Source organism: Chironomus tepperi, unplaced genomic scaffold (genome assembly GCF_022539635.2).
Source record: "Chironomus tepperi strain 1889 unplaced genomic scaffold, CSIRO-AGI_Ctep_v1 contig_260, whole genome shotgun sequence".
In the NCBI taxonomy this organism is placed as follows: Eukaryota; Metazoa; Arthropoda; class Insecta; order Diptera; family Chironomidae; genus Chironomus; species Chironomus tepperi.
The window spans coordinates 519,197-546,706 of record NW_027226382.1 but is presented as its reverse complement, the minus strand read 5'-3'; the positions used below and the strand labels follow the sequence as shown (position 1 = coordinate 546,706).

The 27,510-nt window shown below is 32.1% G+C and overlaps 3 protein-coding genes across 3 annotated transcripts in view; 2 read left to right on the top strand and 1 right to left on the bottom strand.

Annotated features, from left to right (window-relative positions):
* LOC139091720 (PDZ and LIM domain protein Zasp-like) overlaps positions 1-12,254 on the bottom strand; it is a 99,439-nt gene extending 87,185 nt beyond the window's left edge. The window contains exons 1-2 of the mRNA XM_070641880.1: positions 12,098-12,254; positions 11,804-12,014 (exon numbers count right to left, since the gene is read on the bottom strand). The gene's annotated coding sequence lies outside the window, so the exon portion shown is untranslated. The remainder of the gene's footprint in view (positions 1-11,803; positions 12,015-12,097) is intronic.
* Positions 12,255-12,754: 500 nt separating this feature from the next.
* LOC139091719 (uncharacterized) lies at positions 12,755-13,231 on the top strand. The gene has a single exon (XM_070641879.1). It carries the CDS (start codon positions 12,755-12,757, stop codon positions 13,229-13,231), a length of 477 nt encoding a protein of 158 aa, XP_070497980.1.
* Positions 13,232-23,647: 10,416 nt separating this feature from the next.
* Positions 23,648-27,510, top strand: part of Mid1 — a 43,966-nt gene continuing 40,103 nt past the window's right edge. The window contains exon 1 of the mRNA XM_070641928.1: positions 23,648-25,432. Within this exon, the coding sequence (XP_070498029.1) occupies positions 25,196-25,432 (237 nt within the window). The 5' untranslated portion in view covers positions 23,648-25,195. The remainder of the gene's footprint in view (positions 25,433-27,510) is intronic.

Sequence of the window (27,510 nt, the reverse complement as noted above, 5' to 3'; positions counted from 1 at the left end):
AAATAAACTGGGTGGGATGAAAATTTCCACGACAAAAAAGAAGTTACATCAATAGAACCGACACTTTTTGATGTTCATTCAACTAAAATCTTGACTCTTCCTATTAATAAATTTCCATATTTTTAATAAATTTCCATTTCTTATTTCTTATTTTTTTCTATGATAGCTCTATGACTACTTTCCTAGACATGAATGAATTAAATTGAATTAAATGCGGAACAGATTATAGAAACGAGTTTCATTCCTTAGAAAAAAGTGTGTGTATATGAATAAAAATAAAATGAAAAGGGAAACGAGGCAGATAATTCTCGATAATAAATAGCTTTTTAACGATAAGAAGTTTACAACTTTCGCGTAATTTTTTCTCTCCCTTTTCATGCCTACTAATAGCATTAGTGAGCTCCTTTGTGGCAAAATTGTACATAATTTGTTTTAATGATTTTTATAATTTATTTAGGGAATTCCTGAAAACTTCATAAAACTCTACGATAATTAAATTAGAATATCAAGCCGACTATAAGTCAACCCGAGCAGCACAATGCGGGGAATTACACTTTTCGCCGTAAAATTAGTCTAAATCCTCGTCACAATACCGTCAGGGCTACTTCGTGTCTTTCTTGTAATATGGCAAGACAGCGGTGCCTTAGTAAATAAGGCATGCAGTTCGGGCAAATGCCTACACAAATTCCCGCAAGGATTCTCTTTTGTAAAAGCAGCGCTTATATATAAAAACCATGCAAATTATTTATTGTTAAGAGATTGAGCCATGTAATTTATTAATTCGACTTTAAACTGGAAGTTAATGGTAGTCTTGAGAGAATAGATTGCTGTTGCTGCTGCTTTTGTTCATTGTGTATTTGTTGAGATAGAAATAGAAAAAATTATAAATAGAAATGGAGCAATTAAAGTTTTTTCTTCCTTGCCTTTTTGCTCTCGCTTAAAATTATTTTTTGTTTAAAAGTTTGAGAGAAATTTTTCAACATTAAGAATCTCTTACTGGTTTGGGATTCATTATAAACTTGAAGTGAGTCCATTAAAATTTATTTTTGCGAAAATAAATTTTTAAATATGTTTCTTGTTGGAGTACTTTTGGAAGGCAATAACTCATGTCACTTGCTTATTCACTTCGTGAATGTTGGCTTCCTTGACAGACAATGAGCATATTCAGCAAATGAGCGTACTCATGAGTATACTCAATCACTATAAGTGAACAAGCTTAGTTTTGTGACCATGATCCTTGTCTATTTGGGTTTATCTTCAAAAAATATGAATAATCCCCAAAACTAGCCGTCAAGTAAGCAGGTGACCTAACTGATGGGTTTTTCAGGATGTCTATGGGTCTTATCGTCAATACGATGATTTACCGATGCCTGGCCAAATAATTGTGCTTCAAATATTAAGTTCTATATTCCAACAAGATAAATATATGCAAAAATCCTAACCATACACCTGCCAATTTCCTATAAATATTAAATTTACTGATTCATCCATGCAGTTTCTAGCCATTAAATTCCCCCATTAAATATTGCCAATTGTGTGAACATAAATTGCAATATTATCAGCTATAGAAAATAACCAGCACAGCACATCGATATTCATCAAAATTCAATGATTCATTTCCACAATATAATTGAAAATAATGATAAGAACAGCCGTGACATATTCTAAATTAGTGCGACATTCTTAGCATGTATGTAGCTGTTATATACATCAAATATTTACACATCAGTTCCGCTTGTTATCAATCAATATTAATTGAATCATAAAAATTGTTGCGATCGTGTTATTGAACATCACAAGTAAATGAGTATCGAGCCTTAATATTGATGAGCACATGAACATGTTAGCGATTTTAATGATGACTCATTTTACGGTGTACAAAAATTTTCTGGATATACATCATCGTCATTATTTGTTATTATGTTCCTCCTTTTGTTAGTTGATTGTTTGTGCTTGTTGCTAATTTATTTTTATTTGTTAGCAAGAATGTTGTGTACATGACGTTCCTAGCTGAATTCTTGGATTTGATGTTTGAATGAATTCTTGGATTTGAGGATGACTGCAGACCAAGTCAATATTATGACCCCACCCCCTCTTAGAATTAGATGTTCAATTTCAAATTAGATTACCCAAAAGTCTTCAAATTTTGTAAAGCTAGGAAGCAAATTTGAGAATCAATATCAATCTCTAACATTGACAGCCTTCCCATTTAATGCTCAATCTTCTTTGAAACTAGATTTTCTATAGCACAGCATCATAAATATTCTCAACACAGTATTGCATGACCAAAATATCAAACTACATGTGTGTATCAGCATGTGATACAATCCATTGTTGTTCATCCCTATTTTCAATTCATGTCTTCTCTTCTTTCCCTAATAGCATACACGAATATCAAATATCAATAAAAAAAATTAAAGATATACCACATATACAAGGTCAATAACATTTATGAAATGGCTTTTTTCACACCTTATTGAATTCATCATGAGGATGACTATAGAGCTCGTGGAAGGAAACTGTTGATAGAGACTAGGTATTGGAAATTGGCAAGCGGTAGTCAGCGATAGAATTAGATTCCGGCGACATTTGAAAGAGGCCATGAATCAGAATTGATCTGTAATAGTCAACGAACTAAAGCCACTTTGAATTCCTTTCTATGATTAGATTAATGTCTGTGTGTAAGAGACTGTCTTGCTTAATCTCTTAGATATTTGATTATTTATGACAGAGAAAGTGTAAGCTTAAAGATCTCAGCACAAATTCCAATTTGTAGTGTGATCTCAACCACTTGTTAGGTGACGTTATTATCATCAATCAACAAATGATAGCTTTAGACTACTCGATAATGTCAAAAATACCACGAAACATTCCAAAATGCGCCTTGCAACAATGAATTTCTCCTGACGATTGCAAAATGTCACCTTGCCTCGTGTTGGAATGAAAATTTTTTTCATAAAAATGCTTTTTCTATCAACGCTTATGCTATTTGCGTACACACATATTTTTTGCTTGTATATAAGATTCAACCTACATGCTTTATAGCACATGAAGAAAATTTTTAAGATAAAAAAGATTTTTTTTTTATTTTTCTTCTTTCGTGGGAAAAAAATTCGGAAAATTTTCTTCGTTTTTCTTTTAGTGTAGGATTTTTTATAGCCGAGAAGGCACACAACACAGTCAAGACAAGATAATTACAGAATAAAAAATTTACACAGAAAAAAGATTGCGAAGATAAATTACAACACAAGTAGAGTATTTCATACTACTTCACATGTGTCTTGTCCCTTTTGAGGTCGCAACTATTTGAAACATGCCAAGTTTCATCAAATCTGAGTGGGATATGGCAGATCAGTCGTCTTATGATTTTTTTTAGGTCAAGATTGAGCATAAAAAAAGTGTAAACAAAAATTGTTGTAACATAGGAGCTATGGAGTAGCGTAAGCAACGTGATGATCCATTTTCTACACTTATGTAGCGTGATGAATTACTTAGCAACACATAGCTACACATACATCAAAGGGGCGTCAAGATTATGCTTGATGCAATAATTATATTAATTTTGCTTTTGATTTTAATCAGGAATGTATTCGTGAGGGTTTTGTGTCTTCCTCTTCGCTATTATGAGAAAAATTCTTTGAGTTTTAGGTTTTTAGGGGGGTAGCCCAGCCTACCAAGCCCAAGCTTGAAGTCTGGGCACATCAAAAGTGACAATTAATTGTTTATCGACTGTTACTCTGGATCAAACTCTGAGGAATATTCCGGTGAAGTTTGACATTATTTACACTATTACATGATGTTCCAAACCACTTCAAAAGACCTTCCATTAAGTTCAAAAGAACGACTGTCTTTATCGTTCCCTAGCAGACTTTAGATGAGCGTATTCCCTAAATTAGCGTCTTTATGAATATGCTTAATAAATATAGTTGAATACGCCCAATTTTGAGATTATGCTCATGAGCATGCTCATTGGCTGTTCGGGATTACAAGCTATATAGAGATTAACTCATCACTGTATATTCATACATAAAAGTTATATCACACATAAAAGTTATTCATAATGAAATTTGAGTCTATTGAAATTCTATCAATAAAGTTTAATGAGTTAAAATTTTCAGCTGTTTTGATAAAAAAATAAGATGGCTTTACGACCTTGAGCGTCTCTCAATGTCTGAAATATCTTTTCTTATTCTTCCATTTAAAATTCATTATTTCAGCTTAATATAAGAAAGAAAACATGTATAATGAATTAAAATTTATTTGTTCATGTAAGACTCCGTCTACATAATATTTGCTGTTTACGATGAAGAGGAACTTTTGATGAGCAAAATCAAATAATGGAAATAATATCTGCTCATCACGCGAGCGCGCCTTTATGTATGAATTATAAGAAGTATTCTTCTTGATTTTTACTTTCCGAATTCTTAAAGCTCATGCAATGAAATGTACACGAATGAGGAAATTTTTATGTTCAGGTCTTGAAATTCATAAGTCAAAAAGTTGTTCCTTGTCATTCCCGAGTAACTGCAATTGACTTTGGTCAACAACCTTCATTTTCATGCCTTGTTTTTTTTTTTTTGAAATCTAATAAATTTCCAATAATAAATTCGTCTTTTCATCGACGTAGGTAAGGAACTGCTATTTCACATTGGCAACATCAAATTATTACAATACATAAAACTGAATGTATAGATCCATGTAGCTAATAAAAATCCACAATGTAAAGTACCAATCGTGTAGGATAATAAAAATAAATTTATCTCATCCATTTTTTCGATTTTTTTGTTTCGTTTTGTCGAAATTTATTATAGGGCACGGTTGTGTATTTTAATGTGTTCATCACACATGGTGAGACATCGCAATTCTCATCAATTTTTGTGCATAAAAATAGAGAACTGGATCATTCGAATGATGTTCGAATAATGGGAATTAAGGAAGTCTGGCTCCGAAACTGACCGAATGTCATGTGCAGACCTTGTCGTGATATTCGCTGTTACCATTAAATGCACTGTTAACGATCGAGAACTGTGCTGGGATATGAGCTTAAAAGATTGGATAAAAAGCCTATTCAAACCCTGCCTTGAGAGTGGCAGCCTAACAATTAGGATAGGAATGGTAATGCTTACCATTTCCAAATCCAGTATGTCTGGACATGTAGCAAGATACATGAGTTCATGTACTAAGAAGCAAATGAAAGAGTGGACAAGTGTACCAGTGGACTAATGTACCAGTGGACACATGCCCAAAACCTCAACAGAATGCATCTCCAAATAAGAGGAAATGATAAAGTTTGGTTCCTCAAAATCATCAACTTTTTCGCAAAATTCCCATTTACAAACAGCTGAGACATTAAAGTGCTTAGGAATCCAGACAAACTAAAAACGGCAGCACTACAATAACTGTCATTAAAAACGTGTATGGATATAAATATTCATGAGTGTATTCTAAAAACTAATGAGATGCACAGTCGTGAGAGCAAAAAAAAGAGAAGATTCTCTGCATGTACACATAATTTTTTTCTTTCCTATTGCACATCACATCCGACCTTCAAATTCCCTAATTATGAATAACAATTATAAGATGCACTTCATAATGTGTAGTCACTCGCAGTCACTCAATTACTCGCTGTGTATGTATGTGACTAACCTTGCTCTGAATTCTTCTTATTTTCTTCGTACATCTCTCATACATACTTTAGTGTGACCACTTGCGATGAAGAAGCAAAAATAAAGTTTTTTTTTTTGCTTTCACGTCGCTTGCTGTTCCTCTCGGTCGTCGATTGCCGTTTTTTTATATTTCTTTCATTTCTTCTTGCAGATATATTTTGTGCACAACCAAATGAAAAACTGGTTTTTTAGAATCAATTTTTAGAATATTCGCCTCGCATTGTAGATACTCACGAAGGCGATTAAGACGAAAAAATTCCCGTTTTTGATGTCATCGTGCCATGGGGCTCTTCTCAGCAGAACACAAATAAATAATAACAAAGAGTGATCGAATTCACAAGTGATATAAAATTTAAAGAATTCTCAATATTTTTGTTTTTTTACTTCTGTTGTCTACTCTAGATTTTGCAACGGTGTCGCCGTAAGAGCCAACGATCGTATTTTCTAGTTGATTGAATGAGAATTGATTCTTATATGTTTGTGGGATTCTCGGAAAATTTCTTAGTGAGAATTTTTGAAACTTGTTGGATATTTTTATACAATCATGTAGAAGTTTTCGGTCATTGAGCTTAGAATTTGTGATCGATGAGTTTGCTTCTTTTGGATATGCTTATTTCTATTTCTGAACAATTCGACAGTTTTTATCATTCTGAGTTGATTAATCTTGAATTTGCACAGCTTCCGTAATTAAATTAAATTTCTTTACTTGACTTTTTTTGTGCTCCTGTATTTGGCAATCAAATTTCAATGAAACCAAATTTATTAATAATCACACATGTCAATAACAAACAGTTATGAATACTAAAGTCATTCATTACTTAATATACCGTGTATCCGTATTGAGTTTAATTTGATTTACTGACTGTCTGTGAGACTCACAAATTTGATTGCAAATTAATCAAAAGTTACGAATGCATTGAAACTTAATTTGAGTCATCATTAGTAATTGTTTGTTGTCTGACTAGATGCAACTGACAATTTTTTATCGGAACCTTAGCTGACTGTCAACATGACAAGTTACAATTTTGACAAATTTAAGGACAAATTTGCTTAATTTTAGAAAACCTAAAAATCCAATTAAAGCGAACACAAAAATCAAATTTGATAAAATGATCTGAAGGTAATTCCGATATGCATGAATGAATTATGATACACCAAAAGTGATTTAGATGCGAATGAATTGTGCAATTGAGCACACACAGGGACGTAAAATATGAAACCGTGGATAATTATTTTGCGGAATCAATAATCGAAATTTATGTAGCTGCGGATGTTTAGTGTCAATCATTTTTGTGGGTAGTGATTTTATGATGCAATCGTTCGGAAGTTTAAGGTCATTGTTGATTACTTTTGTTTCTGATTGAATTTGAAGGTGAAAGAAAACATTTATGGCGTGTGGCACAGATGAAAATCAATAACCTTAAAATTTGCAAATTAAAATTCCCGACGAGTCTAAAATTCAAGCAGTGTTAATCATATGCTACATTTTTCAGCACGACAGCCCTCGCACAACATAAACAATGTTTATCTATGAAATTCCAAAGACAATTTCGTATAGTTTCAGAATATTTTGCATCGTTTAAAGCTCACTGTTGATCTATAAATTTGATGTGACATTTAAATTGTCAATATTTTCAGTTAAGATTATTGTTTGAATTTAAATGACATTCATTGAATACCATTCAGCATTTATGATTCTTGAATAAATTTGAATTTTTCACAATATTATTTTTGGAATAATTTATTTGATATATCTGTGAATTTTAAGATCTGTCAGGTATTCGAAAGAGGTGGCGCAGTGAATCATGAGTGCCCGGGAGACATAAAGGATGAGAACTATGATAGGGAACCTCAAAGGCTCTGTTAAACCTCTTTTATTAACACCAAATGAAAGTCGCCCAATTTTGACGTCCAAATGGCTAGCCAATTTAGGTTTTAAGCAGATTACATTTAGGGGTAATAAAATAGGTTCTGTGGAGCCTTTACAGTACCATAACAGAGCCATTTTCATCTGTGTCACTCGGATTGAGAATTAATTATTCTTTAAAATATTGCCAAAAAAGTCAATTTGTCATCTGACTTGTCACAAACGTTGTCACCATCACAACCTTTCATCTAATGCATCGAAATGTTCAGCACTTCTCTCTCATTGATGATAAATTGACGATGTCAAAGAAACAAATATCAGCAGTCGATAGAAAAATATTTTAATAATTCATAGCGTGAAATTAAACATCCATAAAAGATATGACAAAAAATGCAAGCTTCTAAAATAAATTTAGTAGATCTTACACAGCATCTGAGCAGATAAATCTTTCTAATATTGGAATTTTTGGTACAAAAAAACTTTAAAATACTCAAAAACGAGTTAATGAAAATGAAGAAATGAATCTTTTTTTTTGGCAAAATTTGTTTTTCTCGCCGCCCAGACACAGCTCAGTGAGAGAGAAAATGAAAGAGAATATATGAACTTCATGAATGAGATAACGTAAATTTATGGAATCAAAACAAGCGGAAGAAAAAAAAAATAAGTTTTACGATGTTGAATCGCGCATTTATAGAGAAAATTGAGGGTCAGTTTTTAGAAAAAAATAGACTTTCTTTTAAGAGATTGCTCTTTTGAAGTAATTTACTGGCATTTTTATGAATGATCTAATAAATTATGAATATTTTTTAATAATTCAGCATCTCTTTGGAGGCGTTTATGAATGTGCTCCGTTTTTTGATAAAGAATGAAGATGCTGATTCAATGTAACAAACATTTTAAGGGATCAGGACAAAGACAACTCGAAAATAGTGATCTTTAGCTGATATGACTCTGGCGTGGAGCTAAATTTGTGTTTGAGTGTACCTTACGAATCAATAAGCGGAACAGACAGGAACAGACAGGGAGCATATTCAGAATGTTCACAAAATTGAGTATACTCAATTATATTGGTTGAGTATACTCACGACACAGAGCTCGAAATCGACCCAAAAGGTATATGCGGTCAAGTCGATTTGAGTCGACTTTTCAATACAAAATTCGAGTCGACTTCGAGCACTGCTCATAAGTATAGGGTATAAAATTGAAGTTTCCACAATTCTGAATACAGAAGAAAACTCAGCCTTGTGACAAGTCAAAGAATCGAATTTTCAGATGAACCTATACAATTGAACTCTAAAGCATTTCCTTTACAAATTCGTAAAAACTCAAGCTTCATGTCAAATACACAAAAAAAGAATCAAACAGTTTCCCACACACACATTTTGCGGGTATTTTTCGTGCATGTGCGTCATTTAACATCATCCGAGCTACCGAATATATTCCCTAACCACACAAGCTAACTGATGAAAAATTATATCATGCAATTTAATCGCCTGAAGCAATCGATCATCAAGCTAAGAACATTACATGCACAAGTCAGTCGTCGTTGTGTCCCAATTAACTTCCAGGAAATTAAATTACACGATTGATTCTAAAAATAAAATCGCAGTGTCTTTTTTTTTCTTCTCTCTCTCACACACTTTTGTGTTTTGTTCTTCTTTCTCTTCATTCTTTGCCTCGTTTTTCATGCGCAAATTCTCGCCAACATAAGAAAGAACCACTGAACTTCCTGATCAACTTGTGATTGCGGGATGAAACGAGTCTTCTTCAATATATACTTTTTTTTTTGCGCGCAACACAAACATCGGCATACAAAAAAAAAAAAGTCTCAAGTCACTATCGCACATTAAAAGTTCGAGTGTGAGGCACAACAAGAAAGAAGTCAATGGGATTTTGTATATGTGTTGTATATATATAATATATATAATTCAGTTCAAGAAAAATAAAGATAAATTTAGTACCGATTACGCCATTTCAAAATGTGAAAAAATGAGAGTTTCACATAAAAAAAAAAGTTTTTTTTACACACAAAATTCAATTAAGTAAGAAAAATTTTTCAAAGCCAGGCAGATGTGAATATTGCCATGGATAATCAGCATGTCGATGATGTCAAGAGAGAGAAAGGAAAGAGAGAAAAATATCAAATTCCAGCCACATGAAAACAAGAACTTTGATTACGCTTAAAGCTGAATTTCAATTCGATATTGCGAAAGAATTTTTGTGCTGTTTGTTATTTACCAAAGTCTAAGAAGTCTTTCCTTTATTCTTTATTTTTGTTCTGTTTGGAATGAAGCGAGAGAATATAAGTGGAAAGGTCATCAGACTTGAATTTAATTAGCGCACTTTTCCCATGACATTGAAACTATTTTTAGGAGATGAACTTCCCAGATAATACAGAAGGGTTTTATGAATCATGTAGATCAGCTTTTTGAAAAGGATCCAGTCCAAATTTCATCAAATCACTTAATTTGCCAAAAATCCAAATTTAGCTCAAAATTGACCAAATTGACAATTTAAATCTAATTAAATTTCCGAACCACTGTCGATAGTAAAATTAGGTTCAATAACAATCAGCTATAAATTTTTCACTGGTTTTATTGCGATTATTGTGTCACAAAGTGTCCACATTCTGATAATGAAAAATGATTCATTTAATGACTTTGTTATAAAAAGTTTTTTATTTATGAGTTGTTCATTTTGTAGAAACTATGTGAGTATGTGGATGCATTTCTCCTTGAAATATTCGGATGATGGTTGTTTATAGGCGGAGGAGTAAGAAGGTCAAACTTTTCTCCAATGATGAAATTCTAATTTTGTATTTGAAGGGAATAGTTCACTGATATTCAGGTGGGAAAGGGGAATAGATGCCAAAAATCAAGTACTGCTATATTCAAATGATGTCCTTACTTTATATCAGTGGTATTTGAACTATTTGGGACAGCAAAAATCGGCTATTCGATGAAAATTCAGCATCCGAGTGGACGAACTAGAAATTAACTTGACATCAACTAGTTATAACGTATTTTTGTCTATTTGGAGGACCCACACAGAGGTGACTTGATGCCGGAATAAAATCACATACTGTGAGATATATGTTCTGTGAGATATAAGTATTCCTCCAGAATGTATCGAATATTCCGCAAAAAATTCTCAAATCACCCAAAAAATTATCTGTTATTGTAGAAAAATTGAAAATGTTGCCCTAAATTTGTCACAATGTTTGTTTTTTTGTTGAAATTCTTTAAAATGTGATGTTAAACGATAGAATTTTGGCAAGAATTTGGTTGAAAAGTGTGTCGCGAGACAACAAAGTTTAACCGCCAATGCTCTTTATTGTGATCAGCGATGTGTAATTTAAATTAATTTCAAATAATTTCCTCAGAAATCTAAACATTTGTTTGATTTTTTGAAATAATTACAATCAGTTTTGTATGTAGGACCTTAGAGAACTTCAACATAGTTTGAGAAAATACCTAACAAATCTTGAATAAGTCAACCCCGATCACTACAAGTTGAAATGATAGTAATATAGCGACGGTATGGCAATAAACTTAGGACCAAATGACAGTGAATTGGCAAATTTGCTCGATTTCGTCAAGATTTCATCGATAGGCAAATTAATTGTTTTTGCTGGGTTTTTGCCAAATAGCTGCCATTTGGTTCCAAGCATATTGCCGCTTCGACGGAGTAGTGACAACATTTCAATATATTCCGTTCGGGTAATAAAGCTTCACATTCATATCATCGATCATAAAAGTATATTTTATAGCATTTGGTCACATTTGAAATCCACAGAACATTGATAACCGTCAATCTAGTGATAACGTTCCAACACTCTCTTTCCAAAATCACCCACCGAAATGATTTCAATCAAATTAATCAGACCGACTAAATCCCAAATTGAATCAGACAATTTTCTTTGGAAATCACGCTACAGAAAATAAGAAAAACTTTCTCGAATGTGTGAGCAGAAGTGAAGTATTGAAAAAATATCGATCGTATGGCGATATAATACGAGAGTAAAAAGATTTATTTTAAAAAATTTTGTGTGCTGTGATGTAATCCACATTATCCTAACATATTGGCTGCTACTGCCTGCTTATAGACAGATGATGATGAAAAGTTTTTTATTTTTCACAAGTTTCATAATTTATTTATCATTTTTTCTGAGAGGATATGGCACATGTACATTATCATAATTGAAACTTTGTCACAAATTTTTCATTCAAACTTGAAATATTTTTTTTTGTTGCTTTATCTTTAAACTCACCTTGAATTTATTCTATTTTTAATTTTTCGATTTACAGCGAAAATTTTCTTTCAAAATTTTTCTTTTTTCTTTTTTGCTGCCTTTTTTTTTTGATATCCAAAAAAAATTTTCTTCACTTTAAATTTTCTTTTAAATTTTTTTTCTTTTTATTTTCACCAAAAAATTTTGTAGCTTTTCACTTTTTTCTCAAGAAAAAATGCACAAATAAAACCTGGAAAAATAGAAAAAAAAGTTTTGTTTATTTTCAAATTCCGAACTATTTTTTTTTATTTTATTTTCACACAAAATTCGCACCGAAAAAATCCTTTCGCTCTTCTTTTACCGCAAAATTTAAAATTTTTTTTTTGTTTCCTTTTCGCACTTGATATTCCTTCGAGACTCGACGATCGACTGAAATAACGATCACAACACCACATAAAAAAATTTCATACTTGAGGGAAAAAAATAAAAAAATTTTTGTACGATCACTGGTGTAGTCTCGTAGAAGTAAGCGAAAATCTTTCCTTCGTTACGTTCCGTCCACCCAACAATTATATAGCGAAAAGAATTAAAATAAAAAGAAATTTTTTTTTTCGAAGATGAATAAGAGAAAAGAAAAAGAAAGAAAGACGTTTGGGGAGGAAAAAGAAGCAAAAACTTATTTTTAATTTTCTTACAAATTTAAACTCGTGAATGCGACAAGATTGAATATATACACACAAAAAAATTGAAATAAACAAGTGGATTTTTGACAATTTTTCAGTTATTTAGGCGCATTTCTTTCTGTATATTTAGCATAAATTCTAAGAAATGTGTCTAAGTCACATCAACCAAGTTTTAAACTGCAAAATGGGGTTCAACGAATGTTTAAGATCAAGAACGAGACATGGGCCGAGATCAAGATCGAGAGTCCGTGATCTGGATCGAAATAGTGACTGATATCTAGATTGACGCAGGGACCGAGATCGAGACATGGGACGAGATCGAGACATGGGACGAGATCGAGACATGGACCGAGATCGAGACATGGTTCGACATGGGCCGAGATCGAAACATGACATGGGGACGAGATCGAGATCGAGATCGACATGGGACGAGATCGAGACATGGACCGAGATCGAGACATGGACCGAGATCGAGACATGGGACGAGATCGAGACATGGGACGAGATCGAGACATGGGACGAGATCGAGACATGGACCGAGATCGAGACATGGACCGAGATCGAGACATGGACCGAGATCGAGACATGGACCGAGATCGAGACATGGAACGAGATCGAGACATGGACCGAGATCGAGACATGGACCGAGATCGAGACATGGACCGAGATCGAGACATGGACCGAGATCGAGACATGGACCGAGATCGAGACATGGACCGAGATCGAGACATGGGCCGAGATCGAGACAACCACCGAGATCGAGACATGGGCCGAGATCGATTAAGGGACCAAGCTTGAGACCAAAATAAAGGTCGAGACAGGCACCGAGGTCGAGATCAAGAGACATGGGACGAGATCGAGACATGGGACGAGATCGAGACATCGAGACAGAGGTCCAAAATTGAGATCGAGACTAGATCAATAACCGAGATAAGATAGCAACCAAGATCGAGTGAGACCGAAAGGCCCAAGATCGAGACTGGGAAGCCGAAATTAGTCTCCATATCGAAAGCCTTAGTCTCCATTTCGAAAACCTTTCCTTAATAGACAAGAACATAATCGGACAATCTCAAATATATCACGAACAAACATTAAGCAGACCAACCTAGTCGTTAAGTACATCCAAACTTTTTTAAATTTCTATTAAAATTCGAATTAACATCTACAAATTTATTAGCTTTGTAGCAATAGTTTAAGCAGTAAAAATAAAACTGTTCAGCATTCTCTATTATTTACATACAAACTGCACCCATCAGTTCCTCACATCTGACAAAAATCACCTCAGATTGAGCTAAAATAAGAAGTTAATTGTATATTTATTTTTAATTTCTTTTTTTTCGTTAAAGTTTTGAGCCAATTTTACTATGAACTCAATTGATTCTCATCTCTCGAGTGTGTTTATTGTTTTTTTTTTTCTTTTTCTATTTTATTCTTCGAGTGAGAATTGACACTACATTTTATGGCTGAGTGATATTTAAAGGAAAAAAAAGAGTCACGATGAACAAGAAAATGATGAAACTTAATTGAGCGTTTAAAGAATTTCTTTAATGAGTTTTCAAATATTTACTGTGCATTTCGTGGAATAATGCGGTAATATTTGCGAATGATCGAATTGTCATTGAGATTGTTTATTGAGCTTTTGTTTGGCTTCGGATGTATGCTTATGATTTTTTAAATAAGTATACCGTGGTTGGCATTTCAGAAGAGTAGAGTCGATGCAAAAATATTTGAAGTAGTTTAGAACATTACATTAGTAAATTAGTTCCCAATAACCATGAAAATATTTAAACTACTGATTAAGACATGCTCCATTTAAATTCTTAGTATGTAGTTAAGGATGGCGGCATGATAGGCCAACACCCTATATTAACCAGAACTTTGTTCGACTCCGCTTCACTAAAGTGATACGCATTCGTTTAGCCGAGACAAGTTTTTTTAGAATATCTTCTTTTCTATTAATTTTAACGAAACAACTTTTTTACTATATTAAATCTTATTAAAAATGTCAAATAACAAGCATAAATTAAAGACTGTTAAGTTAGGATTTTCACGGAAAACTGAAAAAAATTGAAAATTACAACAACAACAATACGCATTCGTTTAGCCGAGCTTCTAATTTTGTTAAATTTTGATGAAATAGCATAATCTAACTAACGTTTTATATTCTTAAACACTAACTATGAATACAACAATGCTTAATCATACTTAATACTATAGCAAAACTACATAGTTATGCTTAAAATTTAAATTTAAAAATGGCGGCGAGAAACTTATGATTTTTCAAGATTTTGGCACGATAATTACACATTTTTTTGAGTTTCTTCAATAAATCTTACTGCTTTTTCATTAATCTTTCAGATAATATATAACTTGTTAATATTTATGTAGATTAAAGGGAAAAATTTGACAACAACTTTTAGTTACTTGAAGTTTTACTCCAAATTTTTTTCTTTATCTTAAATTTTTTGTTATATATCAGCATTATGCAATTAAAACTAGCTTTTTCATATAGTATTTTAACTAATAAATCAACTCCAATAAGTTAATCAATGATGTAATGAGGGATTTTTCAAAAAAAAGTAAAATTCTATTGTCATGGAAGAAAAAAAAATTTTTTCATAGGAAACTCACTAAATTTCATAAGTATAGACTCATGACATTAGAATTTTACTTTTTTTTGAAAAATCCCTCATTACATCATTGATTAACTTATTGGAGTTGATTTATTAGTTAAAATACTATATGAAAAAGCTAGTTTTAATTGCATAATGCTGATATATAACAAAAAATTTAAGATAAAGAAAAAAAATTTGGAGTAAAACTTCAAGTAACTAAAAGTTTTTGTCAAATTTTTCCCTTTTATCTACATAAATAGTAACAAGTTATATATTATCTGAAAGATTAATGAAAAAGCAGTAAGATTTATTGAAGAAACTCAAAAAAATGTGTAATTATCGTGCCAAAATCTTGAAAAATCATAAGTTTCTCGCCGCCATTTTTAAATTTAAATTTTAAGCATAACTATGTAGTTTTGCTATAGTATTAAGTATGATTAAGCATTGTTGTATTCATAGTTAGTGTTTAAGAATATAAAACGTTAGTTAGATTATGCTATTTCATCAAAATTTAACAAAATTAGAAGCTCGGCTAAACGAATGCGTATTGTTGTTGTTGTAATTTTCAATTTTTTCAGTTTTCCGTGAAAATCCTAACTTAACAGTCTTTAATTTATGCTTGTTATTTGACATTTTTAATAAGATTTAATATAGTAAAAAAGTTGTTTCGTTAAAATTAATAGAAAAGAAGATATTCTAAAAAACTTGTCTCGGCTAAACGAATGCGTAACACTTTATGTGGCTTGGATTAAACTCTTGGAAGGAAGCAGTTACGACAGAGATAATGTTGCACTTGGATTTTGAATTTGGCTAGTCGAAGTCAGCGAATAAACAAAATTTCAGGTGTTATCTATGGGAGGTCATTGATCAAAATTGACCTGCACCGACCAGCGAAGTAAGTAAGTAACTAGTGTTGATCTGGCAGAATATTATAATTCTTAATAACGAATCCCGAGTGGGACTCAAACCCACACCCGACGATTTTCTATCGTATTCTCCTAACACTGAGCTATCAGGGGCTATTCGACTATATTGGAAGGTGGCATATATAAATTATACATTTTCGTAATCCTCTTGCTACTGGCCATTACTGGAGTTCAATTCCAACAGTAGGATTTAATTCAAAAGGCTTACGAGAATTCCCATAAATTATAGAGAATTATTTGATCGTTAAGTTCGATCAACTTTATTTAATAATTTTATTTGACGTTAACTATCTCATAAAATCAGCAAGACTTACATGACATCCACCAAATGATATCTCATAATACAGCACTTAAAAATCACAAAATTCAATGGACATAAAAAGTTTTTTTCCATGAGCCCAAAAATCTTCTTTTTTAGTCATAATAATCAGAGATTAATCAAATTATTGAGATGAGTTCTGTTTGATAATCATTGAGGATGATACGGTACACGAATATGTGTCGCATTTTATGTTTATGTTTACTATGAAGAGAAATTTTTTAGGTCCATAAATTTGAAATGTTCATGTCTGCATCTTTCGCAAAAGAAAAGCTCTTTATGGCTAATAAACGTGTGCTTTATGTCTAATTATAAAATGTTTGAGGATTTTTTTTTATTATGCTGCATATATCCGATATTACGTTCTTCTGCCTCTTTTTTTATTTTCTAGGAAATACCGGACTATAGCCGCTAATTTTGCTGATTTTTAACGACGTTCAAACTTTCTCATCTGAAGCATAAAAACACATTGGGTCTGTATCTTCAGGTTTATAGACATAGAATTTATGGATTTGCCATATTTTCAGTCTAATTTGCTGATTCTTTTGATTTTTACATTCATAAAATAGAATAAAAGATTTTTATATCCTTATACGAATCATAAGACTTATAAAAATTTAGAAATTTGAGCTTTCGTATTTCCGATGAAACTGATATCCAATGCTGTAATCTCCTTGAAATTGGGAGTCAATAAAATGTGATTTACTAGACCTCTTCATGCTTTATTTTATGTTTTTGACACATTTTTCAGCCACAAAACAGCACGAGCTCATAGAGGTTAAATTTTTAAACCTGACATGAATTAGTAAATGGCAACAGGTTTATTAGTGCATTTTAATGTCTATTTCTGTACGATGTTAGGTATTTTATAGTGAAACATAAACAATTTAATGATTTTTGTTTTGAAATCTTGGTGGTCTTTATATCCAATAAATCCTCAAATATGAGTCAATAAGTCAGAATTCATCTTCAGGTATCTAAACTCTACATTCCAGCATTAAATTCCAATCACAATATTCACACATCTGTATCAATATTTTTGCAATAAACGACAATATATTATGATCGCCAATTCAGCATCTAAATCAATCCTGATATTTCCTTGAAAAATATCTACAATGAATCATGCAATATTATACAATTTAGAACATAATAAACCTGCATGCCTATATTATTTTAGAAAACTAATAACATACAATTTAAATAATATTCCATTAACAGCATAATTTAAGTATTTAGCAGCCGTCTATAGTCTGGCTCTAATACTTTACAATTCTAACATAAGTTATCATTAAAGTATCGTTAATATTATTTCTCTACATGATTGAGAAAATATTTTACAGACGTAATTTAATAAACCGCATTATTCTATGCATATAACTGTTTCACGAAATAATTGAGAATGAAATTAATTTTTCGCATATTACGTATTTTGGAGAGAATAAAACAGATTTTATTGGAGTCGCACTCATAGAAAAAAGTTAATAACTTTTACTAAAAATGTATGAAAATTTTTAATAAAAGTTAATAAATATACATCTTACTAACTTTTATTAAAATTTAATAAAAATTATTAAAAAAATTTTGTTGTCATAAAATTTTAATAACTTTTTTACTAAATTTTAATAATAAGTTAGTAAGATGTATTTTTATTAATTTTTATTAAATTTGTTCGAAAGTTTTAGTAAAAAATTAGTAAAATTTTGTAAGAAAGTTTTCCAAAAAAAAAATGCTGTTTACTGTGGTTTGCAAACATTAGTGAGCTTTTGGGGTCATAACTGAGATCAGTTCTCATGGTTCATGAAAGAAGGGAACATTTGACACCATATGTGTCGCATAAGGGAATTAACATTTTATATGACTTTATATGGGAATTATCATCATACTTGTAACAGTCATTTCTGCATAGGTTTATGAAGTATATAAAAGTATTGAAACCTTACGAATTTTGTATTTTCTGATAAGAAACCTATAACAGCACAAAATGCTGAAAAACTTTAGTAACTTTTATTAAATTTTAATAAAAGGTTTTTAAAATTTAATAAATTTTTTTAAAATTTAATAATTTTTTTTAAAATTTTAATAAAAAATTTTAAAATTTAGTAATTTTTTACTAAAACCTTTATCAATAACGTTTTAATAACAAATTATTAAATTTTTTTCTAAGAGTGCGTTGATCTAAGAATATGGGTGGAATATGAATGAGTCTGAAGCTGAATGAACAGCAACATTTTTGAATGCGTACTAGTTTCTCATTAATTTACCAATAAATAATCACATTTTTGGTGCATTGTTAGAATATTAACAGAACTCCTGGGGCTGCTTCCTTGGTCTACATCTCCCTAAACACGTATACTGGGACCATGCTTCGACTTGGAGCCTTGTTTATTACAAAAAGCCATCTGACTCTGTTACTGGCCACTTCACAAATCTTGTACAAATTCTCCGTTTAGACATATCATTGACATTCCCGTATCAAAGTACAGATGGATGATAAGGTTTCCTAAAGCATTGTTTTCGGCCAATTTTCGAGACGGAGACCTAAATCGTGATCGAGACTCTAAAGGGATTCTTCGAAGTCTTGGTCTAAGCATATCTCGAGAACCCTTATTGGACCATTAAGAACCCTTGGAAGCAGCTGTTGATTAAAACGGTTTTGTACTTGTTTTTGAAAATTTCGATAAAGCCAGTGATGGATTCAGCTGTAGAGTCTGCGCTTGAACCAACGATAGAGTCAGCTTTATGCCGCATCTGAGGTTGCCCATGAATCACAGTTTATCTCTATGGTGAGCGTAAGTAAGTAAGTAACTAAGAAAATTTGGCAACGACAGCTTTAGAGAGTTACGTAGTAAGCAAACTACTCCATACCGTATAAAAGAATTATAATCATACTGTCATATTCGCCATGCTTTAACAGATCTATAGCTACATTTCATTCAATGCTTCAGTCATGCTGCTTTTTTTTTGTGTTTAATCTTTTCAACATTCAACAAACTTTTCCTACTTCTTATTTGTTGCACCTTTTCAAGTTTAAGTTCATATGAAACGTAATTATTGTGATCTATTCAGTCAGGCTAAATATAAACATAAATGCAAAAAAGATCTTCATGGTGTGAAGATTGAAATTCTGATTTCCTTAAAAATTATTTAATTAAAGTATAATAACAAAAAAATAAACCGATTATTCATATAGATGCCAAGATTTTGAATGAATGAAGCTAAATTACTTGTAATCTGCTGATCTTCTCATAATTCATATTAATTGTGTTTTCCGGAGCTTTGATCTTGTACATTATCCTATTGATTGAAATCAAGAGGTTCTTTTTTGTGTACTTATTGGATTGTTTTGAAGTGCTGTTAATTGAGTTTTGTTTAAATTGAGGAAATTATGGAACCGAAATTAATGACTCGATATTTTCTATGTCATGACTCAATTTTAGACCATATTGTGATCGAATAGCTTTAGAAACCTTTTTTTTTCTTTCTTAATTAACTTATTACTTATTCTCAAAGTAAAAGAGAATAGAAATCTAGTAATTTCTATAAACATATGATTCAGACATAAAATTTAGTAAAGTCATCACGAACGAAGTAAAACAAATTGTTTGCAAAAAAAAAGAAGTATTGCTGAGGAATGAAAATATACGAATGAGTCATAAATATTGAAAACTTTTGAGTACTTTATATTCTTTGTAATTGCTTTTTAAGCAAACCCGAACTGTACAATGTACAAAGTCTTCAGGACAACTTTGCGTCATCTTGTTATAAAGCGACGTAGCGGTGCCCATAGAACTCTTAAAGGAAGTTGTGGATAGAGATAGCATTGCATTTGGTATTGAAAATTGGCAGACGGAAACCGTCAAATGAGCCAGCTTTAGGTGCCAACTGAGAGAGACTACGAGCACAATTGATCTGTACGGCCAGCAAAGTGAAGTAAGAAACCATAGAACAACTCACTAACTGGACATTATCTTGCCTTTAACAAGTTATAACGTATTTTTGTCCACTTTGGTAAGTACCAATGGTGCCAAGAAAACTTCGCGTCTTTCCGTTAGTAAGACTACTGAGCGGTGTCCTAGCAAACACGTTGTGCTGTTCGGGAAAAATGATTTAACGGTTCATTTAGAGCTAGTCCAACTACAAATTTCATCCTTTGTGACCCAAAATACATATCAAACAAAGATTCAGAATATGTAAATTGAGTTCAATTTAAGTCAGTGGTGTACAATCTGTGTGTCGTGCGCTAAAAAATATTTGAAAGTGCCTTGTAATGTGCGACTTCGATCGAAAGTTACCACAAAAGTGTCCATCGAAAAATAAAAGGTTGCGCACCACTGCTTTAAGTATTAAAATCCAATCTTGCCAAGTAAAAAAAAACTGAAAAACTGAAAAACTTTCAATTTTAATAACATTTGTCACCATATAATTGACCTTAATCTATCCTTAACCTCTTTGAATTCTTTTTTTTTTTCTCTGTCATTACAGATCTCAAAGATATTCGAATTTTTCCACAAGCCAAGCTATCGTAAAGATCATCGATCATAAAATGTACGATATTAATTATGAAAAAATAAAGCAACAATGTCAAGTGTAGACACGAAAATCATTCAAAATTTTTTGCCTGCTTGAATGAAAAATCATTTTGTAAAAAAGAAAAATTTCTTTCGAGTCAGCAAGTAGCACAAGAAAGTCTTTCACGAGCCTCACAAAATTAATCACACGATACAGAAAGAAACATTTATTTTTATCATTTCGTCACTTCTTATTCTATCTTTAACTCTCTTGGATGTAGAAGAATTTGATCGTTTATAGTTACTTAATACGAAAATACATCAGCACGTATACATAGACACAGCTTATTGGGAGGATGAAAGAGGTTTTTCTTGGCAATCGAGAAAATCTCAAAAGAAAATTGCTAAGCTATAAACATTTTGGAGAGAAATAAACAATCACAAGTCAAGCTCTTGGATGAATTCCATCAGATTTTTGTCATTAAGTCTTGAGTAAATCAACGAATTTTAAATCTGTGATAAATCAAAAAATTAAGAATCTTGTATAAACTTCCATTTCATCTAACGTCTTTTTTTTGCATAGCAGACCACTCTCGATTGCGCTTGTATAACCCGGTTTCTTGCTTGCTTCATCAAGGTCGTTCAACTTCTCTCCGAAAAAATATACAAGAATACGCGAAAATGATCATGCAGAATTTTGTCAAAATATTGAAACTGAATAGAAATGCTGAACATCTCAGATAATTGCAAAAAAATGGAAATTGAAGGAGATGATTAAGCTGTTTGGTCGTCTCGTGACTAAATGACTTTCTCTAGTTAAAACTGTAATTTATAACACCTTTAAATGCTCTCCCGATTGGTGCAAATTATTCATGGCAGCTAAGTGTGTGATATGAGGCGTGCAGGTGGCAATTTTGATGTTGATCCCTAACAGACAATTAGGTTCCTCACCTATGTCTATGAGTATGCTCAATCAATATAATTGAGCATGTTCAATATTGTGAGCATTCTCATTATCATACCTAATATTGTGAGCATGCCCAAGAACATGCTCCTTGTCTGTTCGAGAATTGCCATTAAAATTGTCACTTGAATGCCCTGTAACCGGCAACTTGCTGTTATTATAACTTGTGCAGATCGGGTCTTCACTTGTTAAAATATTCAGACTAAACTGCTGGTTCATTAAAAAAAATTGCAGATAATTTGCAAAAAATACACAAAACTAAAATTTTGAGTTCCTACAATTCCTCCTCTGTTGACTATACAGTATTAAATTATGAAAACTAGGTATTTTTGCCAATAAAATTCTGACAATTATTCCTCATAAAAATACACAAAACCGCAACGTCAGGAACGTATTCTAACAATTTTTTTCACAATAAACCACCACTTGAATATACACAAACACGCTAGATCTCTCATCATCATCATCACCATCCTCGTCATTGTGTAAATAATTCAATTCGCAGAACGAAAACAAAAATTTCCAATAGCAAAAAAAAAAATAATTAACAGGTTTTGGTCGGTGCAAATTTATTATGAATTTTTGTATGATAACAGGAACTGCTATCAATAAATTAAGCTTCGATAAGATAAAAAGTCATCGCAAATGTGCAACACTTACACTTTTTTTCATACACAAAATTCCTTTATTGTCAATTTATGCGCGCGACTCTTGAATAAATTAAATTATCGATATATCCACTTTGTTTCTTATTTTCAACATAAACTGATTGACGAATAGGTAAAAAAAACAACACGAAATATTATTTATGGCTTGATCACTCGTGGAGAGAATAAAAAAGAGACGTCAAGAAATAAACATGCGCGTTTGAAGTATCGATGTCGACTGGATACTTGTTAGTTACTTACTTAGCTGCATGTTTTGTTTCTTCTTTCTCTTTCTTTTTGTTTCTCTTTCGTTGCTTTAAACATCACTTGTTGAAGCAACGATCGTGTTGAGAATGTTTTGTTGGGTGAATTTAGTGTAACGGTTTTTTAAAATTTGAACATTCGAAAATTCGGATTAGGTTTGAAATTATTTTTACCGTTAATTTTATGTGGTTGATTTATATCCTTTTAAAGTGAATTATAGTTGTTAATTAAATTATTTTAATAATTATTCAGTTAGTAATCATGTCATTTATTGATGATTATTTGGAAATCTGCTATATGATTCATTAGTGCTTAATTGTAGATTTGTGATAGCTTAAGTAGTTTTCAATAATTATTTTAAAATATCCTGCTGCTGTTTGTAATTGATTGACTATAAAAAATACATAAAAATAGTAAATTCATTACTTTTATTCCCATATGGTCATCAATAGAACCAACAGGATGCATACAAAATTACTTCAAAATTCATTGACCAAAAAAAATTAAAAAATTAATTCCAAACATTTTTTAAAAGCTTTATTCCTTAAATTTCCAACAAACAAAAACTTGACCTCTCAATCATCAAAATAATCATTAATGATTTAAACACAAAAAAAAGCAGCTCCTCTCCACCAACACTAATAAAACTGAGGGAAAACTTGAATGGTCAACTTTTCATGCTGTTCCACTTTAGTTCGCTCTCAACGCTCGCGCGAGAAAGGTTAACGATACGCAAACGGCCCCGAAAAAACACAAAAATTTCAGAAGGAAAATAATTTTTAAAAGAAGAAAGAAAAAAGTTAATTAATTTAATTTTATGTGAAAGTTAATAAAAGCTATAAAAAAACAATTTAAAACAATTATTTAGTGGACATTATTGGATAAAATCTATTGACAGTATTTTTGTTTGTGCCTTAAAAAGTTAAATTTACATGAACAAAATACAGAAAAAACTTTAAAAAAATTTGAACAATTTTCAGTGCTTTTTTGTTCCTGTTTTGCTCGCTTAAAAAGGAATCAAAATTAAAATCCACAAAAAGGGGGACATTTTCCTATCCGAAATTCATCAGTTGTTGGTATCAAGTCTAGGATTTTCTCCATAGATGTCATGGAAAACGTAATTCTTTTGTGAAAGGAAAAGAATACAACAGGAAGAAGAACTTCACCTTAATTTCCCCGACTTTGCAAAAAAGGAAAAAAAAAAAAATTCTCTCGCAAAATTTTTCCTCTCGCCAAAAATTCACATTTGTGTCAGTGACAGTAGAAGATTACCATGAGTCGGCTTTGTCTCGGATGAAAGAAAGAAAGAAAAAAATTTATGGGAAAGTAGCAAACTCGTTACAGAAACTGTCTGCTGACTGAAGCCGAAGAGCTTTCTAGTCTGGAAGTTTTCATATATTATCGCCTGCGTCAAAATATCGATTCATATAAAGGGGGTGCGCATCACATAGAGACTAGAAAGTCGAGCAAAATACAGTTCTTGTGCTCGACTTTCCAATTTTTTTCGCTTTTTTCGTTTTATCGTCTTGGAAGTAGCGTGAACAATTTTCCATAAACTTTATTCCCGTAAAAGCTGATTTTTTGTGTGTTAAGAAGGACACTTTTTCGAATATAGTCGCGGGTCTCCTGAGTGTGTGTATATGTGTATTGTACATATTATATGAAAAAAAAATTATTTTAAAATAAAATCCCCAATTTAAGAGGACATATTAAGTTTTGGACCTCCAAAAAAAATAATAATTTTTAAAAAGAAAAAAAAAGCAATCAGAAAAAAGAAAAACGGGAACTAAATTTGTGTTTGTCAGTTCAGTGAAATCTTAAACTCACCAAAAAAAAAAAAAAGAAAATTTCATTCAGTGTGTTTTTGTGTTCGTTAAATTCGGTTAGGAAAGGAAATATTGGAAAGGCACACACAAGAAACAAAAAAAAAGGAAAGAAAGGAGAATAAAAAAAATTTTCAGTATAGTTTGGTCAGCCTAGCAGCTAGCAGCCGCGCGCACAACTCGCACGGGGGATTGTCTCTCTCAAATTCTGAATGAATGATAAATTTGACGGATTAGCCCGGTGGTCCTTATCGATATTGCCATCAAATTCGCGTTGGTCTTACGTTACATCATCATTAAATTCGCGTTCGTTGTGTCAAAGTATTGATTTTGGTGGTTGTGCAGGACCTAGATTACAACACGTGTGCATAAACGAAAATTACGGCAGTGCTCAAGATGGCCGACAGCGGAGCAGTAAAGGAATTACGAAAAAGTATCGAAAAAATTCATTGTTGTCGCGTTATTGTTGTGGAAAAAATTGTGAAACAAAGTGTAAAGCCAATCATCTCATTGCAAGTGCAAAATTGTGGATTGGTGTATTAAATCACCATCGAAATCGGTGTGTGGTCAGGTGCCATCAAAAATGGGGCGGCGATGATCCCCATTTTCAATTCACAGTTGTCTGCTCAAGGGCCTGGCCTGAAAAAGCAAAAATGCTAGCGCTTACGAATCGGTCAATATGCGGCCAGGACCCAGGTTGGTCGTGATGGTTGCGCTTGCGTTTATTTCGGGGGCTCAAAGTAGCACCAACCAGCAACAAAGAGAGAGCAGTAATAGGGGCAAGTTGTTGAGCAAACGGGACGAAAGTGCAAAATATGAAACATCACAACAAACATCCACATCGTTTTTGTCCAATATAAATCCGTGGTTATCAGCGTGCGATCTGGCGCAACCAAACACAGCACCGGATCTCCAGGTAATCAATCAATCAATCTGTTTCAATATATTTTTTCTGTTCCTTCATTTGATTCATCGTGAATATAACTAGTGCCATTACATAAACAAATTTTTTAATGTGCAGGAACAAATTCCAGTTTTAAAAAAAATCTAGTGAAAAAAAAAGTGACAAAGAGATTTTTGAACTCATCGTCAATCAAATAAAGGCGATTGATGGAACGAAAAAAGCTCATCAATACATGCCTTGCCTGTGATTCAATTCCATATATTCTCTCCCTCTCTCTCTCTCTCCTTCTCTCGTTATTTCACTTACTCAGAAATTTTCAATTTTTCTCTCGCTCCTTCTCACTCTCTCAAGTGTTACTCAACAACTCCTCCGCATTAAATGAAAAAAAAAAATGGAATTTGAAGGAAAAAAAAAACTGTAGTTCATGACAATAATGATGGAAGTATAAGTTTGAAAGAAAAACCACAAATGTACACACTCATACATATTTATTGTGAAAAAGCGGGAGCATTTTTTTTTAAAGGATGAAACATTTTTAGTGCATTTTTATTGTGAGAACGTGCTTTTATGATCAATTTGGGTGGCTGGTGTGTGGAATTGCTTCGAACATTTTGAACTTCCTGTGCTACATTCATTAAATTATTGAGGATATTCCTAAACAAGCAAACATCATTCTTTCATGGTACAGAAAGATATTTTTGGTTCCTAAAAGCGAGGTCTAAGCCTTTTAAGGATGCAGACTCGATATAAACAGATACACATCTAAAGTACCCAACCAGTGCACGTGTATTACACAAATGTGTTAATCTCAATTATTCGTTCTGATTTTATTTTCATAAAATTTTTTTTAAATGGAACTTCAGCTATTGACTTAATTGGAACAAAGCTGCACCTTATTCTTTCATAAAAACGTGATTTTCTACAATTTTCCTTTTGCATTTCATTTCACTATTGAAGTTACCCCCAACTCTCGACAACAATTCATGTCCTTTTACCATTTACGGTTAGTGGCTACTCACACCATATTAAATTCAACATATATGATGATGATGATGCTAAGGGTTGGAGAGGGTGGCTAGTTGATGTAAGCCGTTACAACAAATAAAAAGAGTGTAGAAAAAAAATGACAATTCAAATAAGTAAGAAAAAGAGGAATGAAACCACCTTTACCATAATTCTCTCTCTATCTCTCTCTTTCTCACTCTCCCATTTTTATTTCCATCCTTCTTGTTGTTGTGTAATTTTTTTTCTACATATTTATTTCTTTTTTCCGAGAGCATAAAAAAATCGTCACTCGTCCTTGTGTGTGATTAATCAATAATGAAATCAGTGTGGTTCATGGAAATGATGAAGAAGAATGAAAATTAGAGAATTTAAACGTTGTTGCTGGATGTTGTGACCTCGGTATGGCAAAGCTATCATTTGTGAACAGTCCTAATTGTAGCATCAAGATACGATTGTAAAAAATCACGATTTTGAGATATGAGCGGGCAATTGTGTGACAATTTTGCGTTATTATGACAATTTGAGTCGTAAAATTTTTTTATTTGTTCCTTACAAGACTCTGTTCTGCTCCGCCACAACAAAAAAATGAACATTTTCGTTATATTTTTCTCGCATTCAATTCAATTTCTTTTCTTTTATATATTTTTTCCTTTTTCCGATATATTCTTCTTGTGTGTGCTACACAACAAGATATCATCTCTACCTACTTTTTCTGCCATCCCTTAAAAAAAATTAATTTGCGAACTCATTTTGTCTTGTTTGTCAAACATATGTGAACAAAACGAAAAAATTGATTTGAAATCTCCCCCCGATATCCATTCAAAAAGGATATAGGATATATTTTATGTTGAAAGTTAATTTACTCTGTTGCGTGACTAACTCTGTTGCCTGATCTGATGATGGGAAACCTGATTGACTTGACAATTGAGTGATAAACTGTCACTCTGTTATAAAGCTACATTGCTGGCATGTTGACTGATTAAATGATAATTAACACTTAAACTTTTTGGCCTTTTACATGACTTCATCAAATTTTCATGATTTATCCTTTTTTAAAGGCACGGGGAACATTTATAAATCCTGTA